The sequence below is a fragment of the Columba livia genome, chromosome 16 (assembly GCF_036013475.1).
Source record: "Columba livia isolate bColLiv1 breed racing homer chromosome 16, bColLiv1.pat.W.v2, whole genome shotgun sequence".
Classification (NCBI taxonomy): domain Eukaryota; kingdom Metazoa; phylum Chordata; class Aves; order Columbiformes; family Columbidae; genus Columba; species Columba livia.
In genome coordinates, this window is record NC_088617.1 from 10,756,383 (window position 1) to 10,772,434 (window position 16,052).

The following is a 16,052-nucleotide window of genomic DNA, read 5'->3' on the forward strand; positions in this document are numbered from 1 at the left end:
GGTGCCAAGAGCCACAGGTGACTTGGGAACGCGCAGAGCGAGCAGCTGCGCGTAGGATGGGCTGCAAGGGATGGCGATGCCCGCACGATGCCCCAGCGCCGGGTCGGGATGCGCTCGCCAGGCTTCCCAGACCATGAGTTCCCAACCTGCCCGAGCACAGTCACGGGCAAAGATCCAGAGCAGCCACATCACTAAATTCAAAGGTACTCCCTGATGGACTCCAGCCAAGCAAACATGGTACCATACGCTATCGAATAATTTTAAAAGTTAAAATAGTTTATTGCTGTTCTTTGTAGAAATGCACTTAACTTACATCATCTGTTCTCTTCCTTTATTTGGCTGTTGGATTATAGGCATAAAAAGGTTACATTTATCCATTTGTTCAATGACATAACACCTTTTTCTGTCTCATGGTATTCTCCTAAGCTTCGCTGGCCAACAGCCCCAAATCTCTTTTACATAAATACTGTAAATGTTTCCATAGGTTGCAGCATTGTAACAAAAGATCTACCAAAGTAGACAAAATGTTCAGTATTCTTGGTTGGTTTTTTTGCATTTAAAAATATACCTAAATTTGAGATAATCTTAACAGAGTAACAATTACAATAAGAAAATAGTACAGTGCGTTGACTAAAGGAATATTCTGCTCTCCTTCAAGCCAATATTCCCTTTTGCATGTTGAAGTGATTCAGCAATTACTTAGGAACTTTTACCTACATACAATAATTTAGTAAAATGAGAATTAAACAAGGCAGATACTTACTACTATTCTTCTGTCTGCAATTCACAGCTCATGCGAACAAAATCGCAATAAATATTAAAAAATAGTTTTTCTTTTGTTTCTTTTTTTTTTTTCTGTAAGGCATCTCTGAGTATTACAAAGTTTTTGTACAACCAAAAAATAAGATTGCTTTTTTTCCACGTTCTTCGAGTACCTCTGTACCTCAACAGTAATTAAGAAGGTTGCAAGGTTTGCTGAGGAGGGGAGGACTGATGGGGTAGGACCAGAAAGACGACCAGAGGTGACGGAAGCAGACCGTAATGTGTGCAAGAATCTGTACGTTTTCCTGTGAAACATTTCAGTCACTTTTAGGACATCTTCAAGACAATACCTGTCCAGATTGGGGAAAAAAAAAAAAAAGCTAATCAAAACAAAACAAAAAACTTACCAGAAGTCCATTTTCATGAGCACAGTCAGACTGCAAAGGTTTGGGTTCGCCCTTAACACTATAAATAGCTTAGGTATTGATATGCACCTATGTAAAGGGAGTAAAGGAGCAGGGTGATTTTTTTTGTTGTTGTTTTGTTTCTTTTATTGTTCTGGGGTTTTTGTTGCTGTCGCTTTTGCTGTCCTAGCTGTATCCTTCCACGGTCAGATTGTCCTCGGTGCTGCGGGCAGGGCCCTCACTGCATGCGGTCAGGCTGCAGCTGCTGGGGCTGGTACTGCACGAAGGCGGCGGCGGGGGCCGCGGGGGTGCTGGCGGTGATGGGGGGCTGCACTGCACCCGTGTAGCCGTACCCTACAAACCCGGCGGCAGGGGAGGCAGCGTAGGGGTACTGGTCGTAGGCAGCGGTGGTGTACTGGGAATAGGCTTGGCTGGCGGCGGTGTAGTCGATGTAGGGAGAGGTGATGGACTGCACAGGGGTGGGGATCACCACGCTGGGCTGGATGATAGCTTGGGGGTAAACATAGTGAGGCGTGAGCCTGTGGAGGCAAAGGGAGAGAGTCAGCAAGGGGCTGGGCTCCCTGCAGCCTGCGTGTCCCCCTCCTTCCCCCCCAAATTCAGGTGCGCCAGCCACGGGAACAGTGCTGCCCAGCAGTGCTGCCCTCCAGGGAGGGGTGCTGCTCGGGTGGGTGGAATGGAAATCAAACCACCTCTAGACCCCAAGGGTGGAAATAGTGCAAGGTGAAGCATGGACTGCAAGAACAGACACACACCCTGGTCTCCATGTCTTGTATCACCCACTGTCCAGGCTGCTGGTCCCCAAAATAACCTCCCTGGATCACTGTGACACAGCTCCTGCCTGTCTGGCTCTCCACATCTCCCAAGCCTGCATGTGCCTTGTTTGTCCCTGCCCATCCCTGCTGCACCCCACATGCTCCAGGTCCATGCTGCACCCCTCCCAAACTCTGGTAGAGGCTCCTGAGAATCCACAGCCCCCACAGGGCAACCCCCAGCACCGGAGACACCATGTTGCTCCTCCACTCATCCCACCAGGCACAACCACTGTCCTCAGGCACAGACCAGGGCCTTCCAGCTTGCCAGCTGTTATCAGTTACTACACACTTAAGCTGGTGTTTCCATAACACTGGATGTTTAGGCCAATGCTACAGCGTGTTTGTTATAAAACACAATATATTAATTCTGTTTTTCTTCCCATGAGTAACACCCCTCAGCAGTGACCATGCAGTGATGCTCCTGTGCCCACAAGATTTCACATGCAGGCTCTGCTGGGCCCCAGAATTTCCTCTGCCCTTTCCACGCAGGTCCTAAAGCATCGCTTTTCACCAGCCAGTTTGCCCCTGCCCTGGGGTAGCCATGTGCCGAGAGCAATTTAACAACACCACAGTCAACTGAAGTCCATAGGCTGAAAGATTCTGGAGTTTATTAATGCACTATTGCCCACTCATTTGCTAGAAACTGCTAATGAGAAGGAAAAAAAAGCAGCAAAATGAAAGGGCTGTATTTTCCAAAGGGCACACAACAAAAACTGTGCAAACCTGAAGGTTTAGGTGCATCCACACAAGCCGCCACGGGCACTTACACATGCAACTGCAGAGTACAAACGGTATCTGCTTCCACAGCCCTCGGCAGCAGAGAGCTCCATTGTGCACAGGCTTGACAGATCTGGGGCTTGTTTAAGAAATATGGGTGTGCAGATGTCACCAGCGAACAGGACATGACCACTGAAAGACCAGAGCCACGGGCACCAAAAAGCACACACTGTGGCAAAGGCCCCTTCGGCTGGCTGCTCGCTGAATCACGTAAGGCAATGGCACAAACCAAAAGCCATCCTCCAGAGATCTTGTTCCACCCTGCCTCTAAACCCAGCTCATCTTGGCAAGCAAAAAATCCAAGGTAAAACTCTGCAAAGAGCTTATGCAGATTCACATATTTTGGGGATTTTTGTGTGGATGTGTGTGACAGCACATTTTCAAATATGACCACTTTTAAAAGCCTCCCACAGGCTTTTAGCAAGACACAGGCTTGTACGTGCCTGAACTGCTCTCTAAAGCCAAGCTCAGCTGCTTGGGCAGAGGATATCTTACCCACTCGCCTGTCTGATCCCAGGGCTGGAAACCCCAGCAGACACAGCTACCCAGCAGCAGGACCCAGTGCTCTGGTACTTCATGGGGACTCACACCCAGGGACTGGAAACTTCTGCTGGATGGGTCACTGGATGTCCTTGTTCCACCTGAGCATCTGTCCCAGGTCTCAGCCACCACCCACAACATCCTGGGGTCCATGTGGGGCTGTTCCCCGCTATCCAGCAGTTATGGGGCTGTTCCCATTTGCTTTCCCACAAGCACTGCATGGTTTAACCCACACTTCAGGCAGAAGAAAGGCTTCCCACAAACAAGCACTCATCTGAACAGAGTTTTCTCTGGTTTTCCCACTCTGGTTTTGCTTGAGGCAATGTGCATGATGAGAGAACAACCTCTCTGCTCCCCACGCGCAGCAACGCCGCCTCTCTGCAATCAGGGTCCTCAGATATAATCAGGCTGTCCCAGAAGAGCAGCACTGGAGAGAAGGATGGATGGTGAAGAGCAGCACCTCAGTCTTTGTCTGATTAAGTTCAAGACCATTTTCAGAGGCCAGGGCCATCCCCAGCATAGTGCAGAGAGAGAGACCTCACAGCCCTTCGGTCCATAAATGCTCCCTTACCCAATGTCACCCCGCAACTAACAAGAATGAGATGAGGCAGCAGAAATTCACTGAAACACTTTTAGTTTAGCTCTGATCAAAACTGAGGCCAGCAGGGCTGAATCAGAGCTTATGTGCCAGTTCAGACCAAGAGCACTTAATGTCGCACAGTCACTTCAGCTGCCTCTTCCAAGGAGCTGGGCCCAATCCCAACCCAGAGGTTCCTCACACTTGATCATTGGGGTTTGTTTTCTTTTAAATAATGCAGAGGTGCGATACGGCTCCCTTGGCCTGCCAGGGGCTGGGGAACGGCTCTGCAGAGCCACCCCTCAGCATTGGCCCATGCAACCCTTGTGTGTGGGGTCTGGTCATCTCACCCCCACCTCTTGCTCTATCACCCCATAAATTGGCAGCTGGGACAGCAGCCTGCATCCCAGACTGGTGACGGATGCTCTGGCTGCCTGTTGCTTCTCCCTACATGTCTCTCACTTCTGGGCTTCCTCCTACTCCAGGGCTCAATAAAGTTAAAACCACCCCAGAAACACACACACAAAGAACACAATCCTTACACTCAAGACTCACTAAGAAACACCCACCAGCAGGATGGTCCTAGAGCCTCTGAGCAATCCAGCCCGAGCAGCTCCGCAGGTCACCCCCAGTGTCCCCTGCTGCCACCCAACTGCTTGTTGGAGCCAGCACACCCCATGCAGGGGATGTGGCCGCATGTGGGGACACACAAGCAAGTACACGCTCCCAACTCGTCCCTGAGAAACTCCACACATCAGCTTTGCTGTCCTGTACATGGCTTCTCCATAGCGGCTCCCTTGGCATGCTCCAGAGAGACAGCAAATCTTCGACAACCGGCACTATCTTTGGGGTTTTTTTGTGTGTGTGGTGTTTTTTTGTTTTTGTTTTCTTTTTTTCCTCTCCTCAGCAAGGAAAAATTCTGGCTTTTCAATGCTACTGTCTGAATAAAAAGCACAAAAAGTACTCCTGTACTTTGTTTCCAGAAATGCATCCCAGCTCAATGCATACACAAGCACACATCACACACCAGAGTTTACTGCACTGGAAAAAAATCACACTCAGCAACTCCAGAATCTGCTTCTATGTAGAATGGAAAGTTCTTTTGGTCTGCAGGTTTTTAACAATTTAGCTAGAAATTTCAATCAAGATATTACGCAGTTTGAACTTCTGAATTAGGTGTACCAGCTGCAAACAAAACACAAAACCAGTGCAGTATGATGAAGTTCTCTGCTGGCTATGATCAGCATCTACAGGAGGTCTTAAAATACTTCCCTCTCTGTTTCTTTCCCCTCTTTTGGAGCTCTTTTTCTAGAAATTAGCAAACTCTCATCTGAATTTCTACAGAATGAGTCACATCTGTGTTTTAAGATGCTTCTCCCTTCCTCCCTGCAGTTTTCTTACATTCCACATGATGGGCCCTGCCAGCCAGAAGAGAACTTCATCTAGAATACACAACGTGATTATAAAACGTCAACCAAGTGATCAGCCATCACCACCACACATCAAACTCATCCCGTGAACAGCAGACATACGAGATGCTTATGGCATTACGATTAATTGCGGGCAAAGGCCACAAAACTCAACGAGCATAGTCAAACCTAAGTCTAGAGCCGTCAGGAGGGACTCGGGAGGGCCGTCGGTGCAGGAGGGCAGCCGGGACCGCCACGCTAGCCCACAGTCCTAACTACGTGGCACACTGCCACACTGCTCCGGCAGCCAAAATGGAAAGACACAGAACAAAAGAGATGGTTACAGAGCCACCAGCAGAGGAGACGCAGGCTCCGCTTCTGCTTTTGCTGTGTAAAACATGAAGGACAGAACAAAAGCAGCTCCTTTTCCGTGCAGTCCTGGGTGGAGATGTTCAAATGCATCAGGTGATGCTCGTGATCGCCAGGAGGTGTTGCCTGCTGAAAAAGCAGACTTTTTAAAACCTGCCATCACCTGTTTCTCCCCACCACATCAGCAGGGTTGTGGGCAGCTGGGAAGAAGGGACAGTCAGATGTCCATGTGTCCCGTACCCCTTCCCAAACAGCAAGGGAGACGAGTGGGCTGAGGGGGCCCTTTCCTTCATCAGTGGCTCTATCTGCAGAGCTCATCTCAGAGGCATTTTAAATATTTGATTATTTTAGGTCAGGTTTACACCTGTAATGTGTTTTAGCTGCACTTTCTCAGCTCTCCCCCACCCTACAGGACTTCCTACACATGAGCAGTTCCTTCAAGCTGAACAGGTCCAGGAGAGCAGAAGGGCAGCAGCTCCCAACCTCCTTGAGCTCTGCCAGCCATGCCGGTAGCTGCTTTTGCTGCTTCTGGAGAGGTGGGAGACAACTGCAACCCTCTGTCAAGAGGGACACGGCATCACACAAACACTTGGGAAACAAGGAGGGGCACAGGGCTCTTGGCAGCCTTGCAGAGATCAGCACACAAATGCCACTGCCACGACCAGCCTTTTATTCCTTGGAGAATAAAAGAAACAGAGCCCTTTGTGTCTGCCAGCAAAGGCACAAATTCTGGCATTTGACCCCAGGAATTTGGCCTCCACTTCCACAAGAGTTGACCCATTAGCTGCTACAGAGACACCCACGCTGCCACAACACGTGATGGCCCGCGGCGCTGGGCTTCAGTTGGTAGGAGGTACTGCAGAACGAGGTGGGTATAGCCACAACAACACAAAAGCCACCGCTGGTGAAATAACACCTCAGGTGACAGATTTGGAGATGTGTTTTAAGTGGGTTCATTGAGGACAAGGATTTTTGCTCCCAGAGGAGATCACCAACAATTTGGTGCAGCTCAGGACATCCACTGTGCCCTGACCACTCCACCATCCACTAGCAGTTACTGACATGGGCTGGGCTTCAATCACTGACATGACAAACCGCTCAGTCCTGAAACATCCCTGCTAAAGCTGATTTAAGTGTGCATTGAAATGTCAATAGCTTCTGCCTCACCAGCCAGCTTGAAGTAAAATAAGGATGAACTCTGCAGCTCCATGATCTGGTATTTATCCCCACTGACACAAACACAAAATAGCAAACCAGTCAACCCAATTTCTGCTCATTTTGTAACTAACTTGTCTTGGCCCTCTGGCCAGATCTACAGAGCAGCCTGTGCAAACAGGTACATGACTGTGTTTCCTGCACCCCTGTTGGGACCAGACATCACCACATTGGTGGCAATCACCAAGGAACAACCTGCTGCAACAGACTGTGCCAGCCTGGAATTGGTACCCGAGAAAAAAGCGAGTACATTACAGAATTCAGTGATAATCTCTGCTGGTTGCTGAGCCTATCAAAACCATTGTTTGAGAAATACAAATGCCAACGTAGAATATGAGATCAATTTGTGATTTCAATCTACTTTCATTTTGGTAGGAGAGAGAAAATTTAAGGAACAGGAGGCACAGCAGTAGCTGAGAACCTACCACAGCCCAGCAATGTCCTCATTTTACAGTGTTAGTTCATCTTGATTTCATGATGCAACAAACTAAAGGCCATAGCAGAAAGTGGTGAATCCCATAGATACAAGTAAAAAGAAATGCCATCTATATCTTCCCCCATTGCTGGTGCAGAGGTGTGGGGGAAAAAACTAAAAGAAATTTAAAAAATATGTTGCAGACAAAAGATCTTCTCACAAAGATCTAATGATTTTCCTCAGCTTGACCAGAAATCTGAGATCAACATGCTGAGCTCCACCAGGAGTTCGCCAGGCTCAACAACTCACAACTTTATTCTCTGCATCTTGCTTTCCCCACACCCAAAGGAAAAAGAAATAAAAAATCCCAAACAAAGGCATGTTGAGCAAGACCAAAAATAGTTTTGGAGAAGCAGGCTGAACAACACTCAGGTAGCAGGAGATAACATCTGCCTGAAATGAGAGCCATCTGGCACCAAGGAAAAAGCCACATAGAAGTTTATCCGCAACTAGTCAGCTACCCAGAGAGGGGAAAAATCCTTCTGCTTTCCAGTTATCAGCACAGCCAAACCAGATACGAACTGACAGAAGAACCAGAAAATAATTCCAAGTCCTTCAGCATCAGTGTGAGAAGCCCAGCAGGACGCTGGATTCATCCTGTTCACAGGAGGGAAAACAGAGGCTCTGCAAACCAACCCAGGCAGCCCCAGGCATTCTGCCTTTGATTGAGCTTTCCAACTTTCTTCTACAATTCAGAGAAAACCAAAGGTTCCAGAAACATCTCTAAAGTCTTCTCAAGTACCTGACAAGCTTTGGCACAATATATATTAAATTAACTACTTTCAACTGGTTCCCTCTTTAACAGACTTTCTTTCTCTACACATGATCCCTTCTGCTGAGTTTTCATTAAAACCATCCACATATCTGATTTATTAAAAACTCTTTCTTGGATAGTTGAAGTATTTTGGAGTAGAATGCTTTAGCTATGGAAGAAGCAATGAAATATCTATTTTTGATAAAAGAAAACCTACACTGATAAAACAATTTCTCAGCCAAGAAACAAATTCCGTTTTAAGACTTCCAGTGGCGTCTGCTGCCAGCTGTGCCTTTGTTGTTCCAGAGCATCCAAGACCTCTCTCCACACCTTCCAACAAGCCAGGATCCCACTTCGGAGATGGGATCCTGCCCCGGCACAGCTTTCCCAACCTCGGCCGCTTTGTTTGGAGGAGAGCTCTGACACAGGAGAGCTGACATGCTCAGAGCTGGTGACAGGGAAATTGCAGGAGACAGCATGAACCTGTTTACAGAATTTAGAGAACAAGAAACAGGAGACTCAGCTTCAACTCTGAGGTCCACAACTTTTCATCTTTTGTGATCATAGCGTATATTTAGCCCTGGTATGTAGCTTGCTCCCATCTGTGGGGAACAGGCTCTTCACGTAAGTCATATTTAGAAGTGACCCTATGTCCTTGCTACAAAATTATCAGCACAACTGTCTAGTTCCCTCGCTGGTGCCCTCTGCTCAGGCAGGCGCGTCAGAGCTACATTTATCATTCAAATTACTGGGCATGTGTTTAATACTACAGAGCTAGGGACTGGTATGCCAACAGCTGCGCCAAGGAAAGATGAGATCAAGTACAAGCTGAACTGCTCTGAAAATTCAGACACGTGCATGAATCTGCCCCGTTGGGACTAAGTGGCACTGGTCAGATCAGGAGAATTTCATGTCTGCCGCTCCCCAGCTCTTACGACAAGGGGAAAGGACTCAGGTCTGTGCTGCTAAGGTGGCTGCTCTTGTGCTGGTGAGGATGAAGAGAAATCCAGTGAAGGCAATGGAATCATGCAGGGAAATCAACACAAGACATGTGCCGTAAAAACAAAGCTGGAGCCAGCCCAGCCTGGCTCCCCATCACACCCAGCCTGTGCTGGGCCGCACTGGGACGGCACATGGCACCATTCACTGTCCCCTGCAAAAGACCTAGAAGCGCCTCGAGCTTAGCACAACATTTATGTAACCACGTGTAAGGGCAGTACAGCAGACCATGCTCTCCCTTCGCATCGTTCTACAGACCTATACTAGATGCAGGACACGAGCAAATTGTGCCTAAAACAGAAACAAATTGTATACCAAACCCTTGGGTCTGATACCAGCATTTGCCACCTTGAAGTAGATGTCTCTGAAAATTCACAAAGCCATCTCATCTGCTTATAAACATATGTCTAGTATTAAAAAAGGAGAAAAAGGAGCTCTTTCTGACTGGCCTCAGCAGCAGTAACCATGCCCAAGAACTAGCAGCTGAAGCCATTTGGAAAATGGATTTGAATGTTTCTTAGGAAATCGCCCCTGCAAAAGCTTTCATGTTATTGGCACATGGCAGACAACAGGTGCCGGGTCCATCCTCCCCACAGGAGCCGCCTGCGACCAGCGGAGCAGCCCAGGGTCCCCAGCGGGGACAGCTTTCTGTAAGTGGTGCAATAGGAACTCAGAGTGTGGGGGATGCGGCCAACAGCAGCTGAGCAGAGCAAGGCCAGTGTGTGCTGTTCTATAAGCACAACCACAGAAAAGACAAAGTTTGTTTCCCTTTCTTTTTAACCCAGTAGAGAAGTTTTAAGGATAAATAGCTGCGAGAGAGGGTGGGCTGATGCAAAGAGGGACTCTCTTCACTTCCTAACTGCAGCAGCATCAATACATGAAGTTTCAAACTCAGCGAGATTTAACTCTTTACAGTGCTGCCCGAGACCAAATGTGGACCGGAGTCACCAAAATAAGCAACTACCCAGCGACAGGCAACAAAGTCTCTGGAGCAACGACATCCAATGCGCAGATATGGAAGAGAACTGGATTCTGCTGCGAGAGACAGCTGTGCGTTTCCAACAGCTCAGTCACTTACTCAGTCGCTGGTAGATCTCCCACACAGATAGCTCCTTCGCTGAGGCACAGCCTCAGGAATGCATCTGCCATCCGCTGCTCGTGTCCAGAGCAGCAAACGTGGCCACGAAGGGGAGAAGCAGGGAATCCCCGTTCCCTGCACAGGCTCAAGCCTGCCTCGAGCACTGGATCCCCAGAGGAGAGGACAGGACCACGAGAGGGGCACTAAGCAGCTCTGCCATGTCACCATGTTCTCCTCGTCAAGTGCTCTACACCATTGCTTCCAAGTTTCCTATGTTTCTCTGCAGTAAGAGACAGCTCCATTTGTAGAGAGAGGGTCCCCCTTTTTCTCTGATTGCATAAGCACAGCTCTGTGCTGGCTGGTGGCTGCAGGGACACGCTGTGGCATTGCCAGCTGCCTCCAAGCAAAGCACAGTAAGCTCTGGGCTAAGCCCCCACCCAGGCCTAATGCTGCTTCCCTAAACTCAGAAGCCAGATCTCCGAGTCGCCCTGACACAGACGCATCCTTTGCCTTGAATTACTGTTAGGAACTCCGGTTACGACAATCTAGAGACTACTTTTCCAAAGAGGATTTACTGCCGACTCCGTGCTGTCTGCTGCGCGAGTGCCTCCCCTGCCAGGGCAGCAGGAGGAAGGAGAGACGCTCTTCATGGTTTCTCTTTCTGTTCCGCATACCCCAGGCAATATTTACAGCTGCATTTCAGTGCTTAGGGCTGGGGGGGAAGCCTTCAGTTTATAAATAATCCTCCCTGATGTTTGGGTAATTTTCATAGTTTCCATTCATTTCATGTTTCACCAAAACCTGCATTTTGCGGCTTGATAGCTGGAACGTGACTGGCTGGTTTTCTCTTATTGAACTGCCGAGCAGTCAATGGGTGGTTCATTCATTTCTTCCTTGCCCAGTCCAGCTTGCAAACCTAGTACCCCATGTCCCATAACAATCGCCTATTGGAAACCACGCACCAGCTCCTAGGCACAAACACTTCGCAGAGTCAGGAGCTGCAGGAGGGAGAACCAGGCGATGTCTTACACCATTGGAAAAGCAGATGAGCCACTGAGCTTCATTTGGGGAAGGTCAGGATCCACAGGACACAGTGCAAATGGACAACAGCAATTTGATGAGGCTTCCAAAGATCGACAGACCCCGATAAACTCCTCACCCATCTTCAAATCCCACAGAGGGTGAAGGAAATTGTGGGTTCAAGAGAATGCAAGAGTGGAGCCTGGCAGACTCTTAATTTTGCTGGTCTACTGACAAGACAAAGAGAGAACTGGCAGCCAAGCTCCATTGCTTGACTGAGCACCTGATGCTTTGCTCAGAAGTCACAAAGCGGCTCCAATCGTGGTGCTAAGGTAACGGCTCCACATTTTGCCAAACCCACATCTTCAGTGATTCTGCTCCAGCAATGACTGAATGCAATGAAATTCTTGTTTACTGATGCTTGCAAATAATGATATATAATCCCTCTCCTCCATCCCTCCAGTCTCCTGGTTCATGTCTCTTGGCAACTGATAAATAATTTATCGTGCTCTCTGCTGCATGTGCTAACTGCAGCTCTGCTGGCTTAATGATGAAACCAATGCCTAAAAACTGGAAAGGTAGCTGTCTAGATCACAAGGAACACGTAGTCAGTCGATCCCACACTCCTCTGTAAATGAAACTAAAAGCAAACTGTTTAAAAACTACATTTTCCAGGGCTGCAGCTGCCGGCTAGAAACGGCACCCACAGGAACAGCACATGATCTGCAAGGGGAACAGGCGTGCGCTGCACCCCTGCCAACACGAGGAGTTTAACATCCTTCACCGTGTTGCTCTTTTCTGTTAGTATGTGTGGAAAAACTCCTAACAGGCTGGTTGGATCATCAACTTCTCTTGCGCACTCCTGTGCAATTTGTAAAGCCTCTGGGAAAGCTGTTGATGCCTTCTTGGGGGGCTAAGAAAGCTATTGTAGCTCCCGTACACAAGAGGTATTAAAAAGCAGCATCTTTACGTAGACTATCATGGCTCTTGCACCAAAAACCAAAAAGAGACTCTTCATTTCGTGACAGATGTTCTTTGAGTCTTCTCAACAGAGCCGGAACCTCTTACGAAAACTGGCATGTTTGAACCGTACACAGCACACGTGTGCTGGGTGTGCACTATTGTGGCAACACAGCCTCTTACATCCATAAACTCACTGGAATGAGATTACCCAGGCAGTTGGCAACTGCAGCCATGAGGGCAGAGGAGGGAAAGTTTCTGTTTTGTTCCTAGCAGATTTTTTTTTTTTTCTTCAAAAAAAAAAACCCCAAACACCCCAAAAAAAATGAGCAGAGAGGAGGAAGGGGATGAAGTATTTCTGTTGACAAAGGCCAAAATCCCATCTATTTAGAGTCACACAAAACCCACAACACAGCAGTGCAAAGAAGCTTTAAAAAGTGAACCTACTTTCTTAACGCTCTTAGAAAATAATAATAATAAAAAACCCCTATCAATATTCGCTTTCTGAAATGGTGTAAAAAAAGAACTGCATCAATCATTAAACAGTTAAATGAAGGCAGTATGACAGTCACTATTGTTCTCGTGAAGCACACTTGTCTTTCGCCGAGCAGCTGCCAGATCCTATTAGATGTATAAAAAGAGGACTTTTCTAAGCGAGTAGGGATGGTATAAGCTATTGAAAACAGCAGACAAAAGCCCACTTTTGCAGACTATTCAAGCCTTGTATAACATCTGTCCAAAATCAATTTTTGACCTAATGTTACTTTCAATAAGTAACAGACTTTGTTTCCAATGCAATTTGTTTTCTAGGATAAAACTGTATCCTAAGCATTATTATGTGGGAAACGGCGCAGAGGAAGCAGATTGTATTTGAGAAACATGAGAACAGAATTTGCTTAATTGTTTTGACACCTTAAGTACTATAATAGAGAAACTATTTTCCATTTATTTGAATGTTTGTGAATTCCTGATGCTGGCAAAGCAGCGAGAAGTGCATTGCGTTTATTATGACTCAGACTTACTGAGGATAAAGGAGGATCTTTGGGAATTACATGAAAGCTGACAAATGCACAAAACTTCTGAAATCTTCACCAGAAAGAAAGTATTCTGAGCATTAACAACAGCTGGTGAAACCGTCCACTCTTGACGGCTAAGGCTTTTTTCACACATTTTAAATGATGAGGGAGTTGATTCATGAATTTGATTTCAGATTGTTAAGAAACGTTTTGACTTACCCAAAGGGTCTCTGAATGAAGGCTGGATGTAGCTGCTGCACACCTATGGTAAAACCTAAAAAAGCATTCAGAAAAAAAGAGAAATATTAATGAATAGCATGCATTGTACCATTCAACTCATAATATAAACACATAATTACCCCTCAGACCACACATACAAGCATTTCATCTGCTATGCACGTGAGCAAATTCAGTACCCCATTTAGAAGCAAGTTAATTTTAATATGCGTATGTGATATGCACTAGGACCAGATGGGAATTCAGATTAAAGAACATTGTGAAAGTGCTGTTATTGAACAGACAATGCGGTACAATGCCTTACTATACACACTAGGTACTGTGGTCATTAAATGAAACGGCAGATGATGAAATGGACGTTACTGTTAATACCGATGTAACAAACAGGATAACAGGAAAACAAATTAGTCATGGAAGAAAAGAGCTTTAACTCAGTTATTTGAACTTAGGTGCATAACACTAGTGTAACAGATATGAGTAACAAGATACAGAAGAGAGGTAACTGGACTACAAGGTCCTCAGTCAACAATCAGAACTACGAGGGATAAGCACACATGGTCAGATCGGATGAATCCAGCCTGAGTAACCTGCTTCCTTGTCTTACAGTTTATTCTAATAGAGACAGGATCTCCTAGATGTCTCACCAGTTTGAATACTCCTTGGTTTCGCTCCCAAATATGCCAGGTTCACGTTTGCTTTCCTGCCATCGATGATGGGGTTTGGGTCTTTGCATGCTCTTTCAGCTGCAGCTCTGTCTGCCATGGTCACCTGGAATTAAGCACAGCCTTGTTTGTAGCAACAGCACTTTGTAAACACTCCAGCAACAGGCACTAAGTGGAGTTTATTTATTCTTCTATTTCGAATCAGGAGCTAAACTCTGCTTCACGCAGCCTCACATGCACAGCGAGATGGGAAGAGCTCCCGGGGACTTCATAGAAAAGAGGGCTCCCCCCTCGCCATGTCCCTCCGCTGGGCTTACGCCAGCTGTTCTCTCTTGCCTTTCCACCTCCTCCCCCGTGCTTTTTTAAGAAGTCGGTGGAGCCAGTCCCAGCTCGGGGCAGCGGCGATGCGGGGACCGCGGGCAGCACCGCGCCTCGCTGAAGCCCGCAAAGAAACGAGGCGGCAGGACCTGGGGAAGGAGCTGCTGAAATAAACGGCACAACCTCGGCCAGCACGGGGGATTTTCCTGCCGGGGCCCCGCACCCCGCCTTTGTCCTGGCAAACCCTCCCCGGCGGGACGGGCGGCAGCACCGAGCCGCTCCGCAGAGAGCACAGCCCTGTCACCGGGGGTTCACCGGCCCCGGGGCACCGCTGCCCCGGGGCAGCCCCACCGCCCGTCGGGAAGCGAAGTGAGGCTGGGGGGGCGCACGCACGGAGCGGCACTTACAAAGCCGTATCCCCGGGATTTGCCGGTCTGCCGGTCGGTGATCACCACCGCCTCCTCGATGTCCCCGAAGACCTCGAAGTACTTCCTGAGGGAGGAGTCGGTGGTGTGGTAGGGCAGCCCCCCGACGAAGATCTTGGTGAAGGTGGTGTCCTTCTGCACGGTGTGCATGGTGCCGGCATCCACCCCGCGCCGCGCAGGAGGGCGGCGGACCCGCGGGCGACGAGAAGAAAACGCTCCCCCGCTCCGAGCCGCCGAAGGGAGCGGAGCGGCGGCTGTGTCCCGGGGGCCTACAGCCGGCTCATGGCCGCGCTTTGTCCCGGGAGCGCGGGCGGCGCCGCGCCCTCCCGCCGGTGCCGGTGAGTAGCGGCCGCCCGCCGCCGCCGCCGCCTTTGTAGGGCCGCGCCCGCCCCGCCCCGCCCCGCCGCCGCGCAGGGGCGCTCGGGGCGCGTAGTCCCGCACCCGGCGCGGCCCAGCCCGGGGGGGTCGGTGGTCGGTCCTCCTGGGGCGGCGGGCGCTGCCCTCGGCCCAGCAGCGGAGCCGCCTCCGGCCGTGGGCACCGGGACCCCCGCTGCGCCCTGCGGAGCTCCGCGGACCCCACGGCCAGCCCCGCGGGATGAGCCCGGCCCTGGCTACAAGTCCCGGCGGCTCCTGGGGAGCAGCTACAAACCCCGCGGGCACGGGGGGAGCGGGTGTGGGAAGGCGAGGGGAGCAGGAGCCCGCCACAGAAAACCGCCTCGAAAGAGGGTTTTTTCAGCCCCTCCTTCCTTCTTCTCAATTGCACAATAATCTCAACTGCAAGTGTTTAATCCCTGGCAGGTTGGGACGCGGGGACAAAGCCGTGGAGCAGTTTGCTGGCCTTTGTGGCACGGTGGGTGGCAAAGGCACGTTAGGAAGCCAAGGCAAGAAGAAGGGATGGCCCCGAACCAAGTCAACAAGGAGGAAGAACCAGGGGTTTAAACGCTAAAGGGAGGTTTAGAAGTATCTTTCTTAAACAGATTCCCAAGCTTCCTGCACCCCCACTACGCATGTGGACAATACCTATCTGTGTAGCCCGCTTCTGTGGTACACGGATGCGTTATTCCCATTTCCACTGGTGGTCAGCAACAGGATTCCTCTCCACAGTTCTCTTTTTGCATTTTGTTCCCTCTCAGGATGGGCAGCTCATACAAGGAAAACTGTGAAATGCCACTGTCTTTGGTGTGTCCTACAGTTTTCAGCCCTGACCTGGGAAAGCTGGGAT

The 16,052-nt window shown here is 49.1% G+C and overlaps 1 protein-coding gene across 4 annotated transcripts; it reads right to left on the bottom strand.

Annotated features, from left to right (window-relative positions):
• Positions 1-255: 255 nt before the first annotated feature.
• Positions 256-15,490, bottom strand: RBM38 (RNA binding motif protein 38). Of its 4 annotated transcripts, XR_010466624.1 has the most exons (5): positions 14,813-15,196; positions 14,070-14,193; positions 13,408-13,462; positions 1,257-1,705; positions 976-1,112 (listed from the first exon to the last, which is right to left on the bottom strand). XR_010466624.1 is itself a non-coding variant. In XM_065032457.1 (4 exons), exons 1-4 carry the CDS (start codon positions 14,978-14,980, stop codon positions 818-820), a joined length of 642 nt encoding a protein of 213 aa, XP_064888529.1. In that variant the 5' UTR covers positions 14,981-15,218; the 3' UTR covers positions 256-817. The 4 variants fall into 4 exon arrangements, 3 of the variants coding, with proteins under 3 accessions (XP_064888529.1, XP_005499673.1, XP_064888530.1); XM_065032457.1 differs by lacking the exon at positions 1,257-1,705 and having other exon boundaries at positions 256-1,112; positions 14,813-15,218; XM_005499616.2 differs by having other exon boundaries at positions 256-1,705.
• Positions 15,491-16,052: the final 562 nt, after the last annotated feature.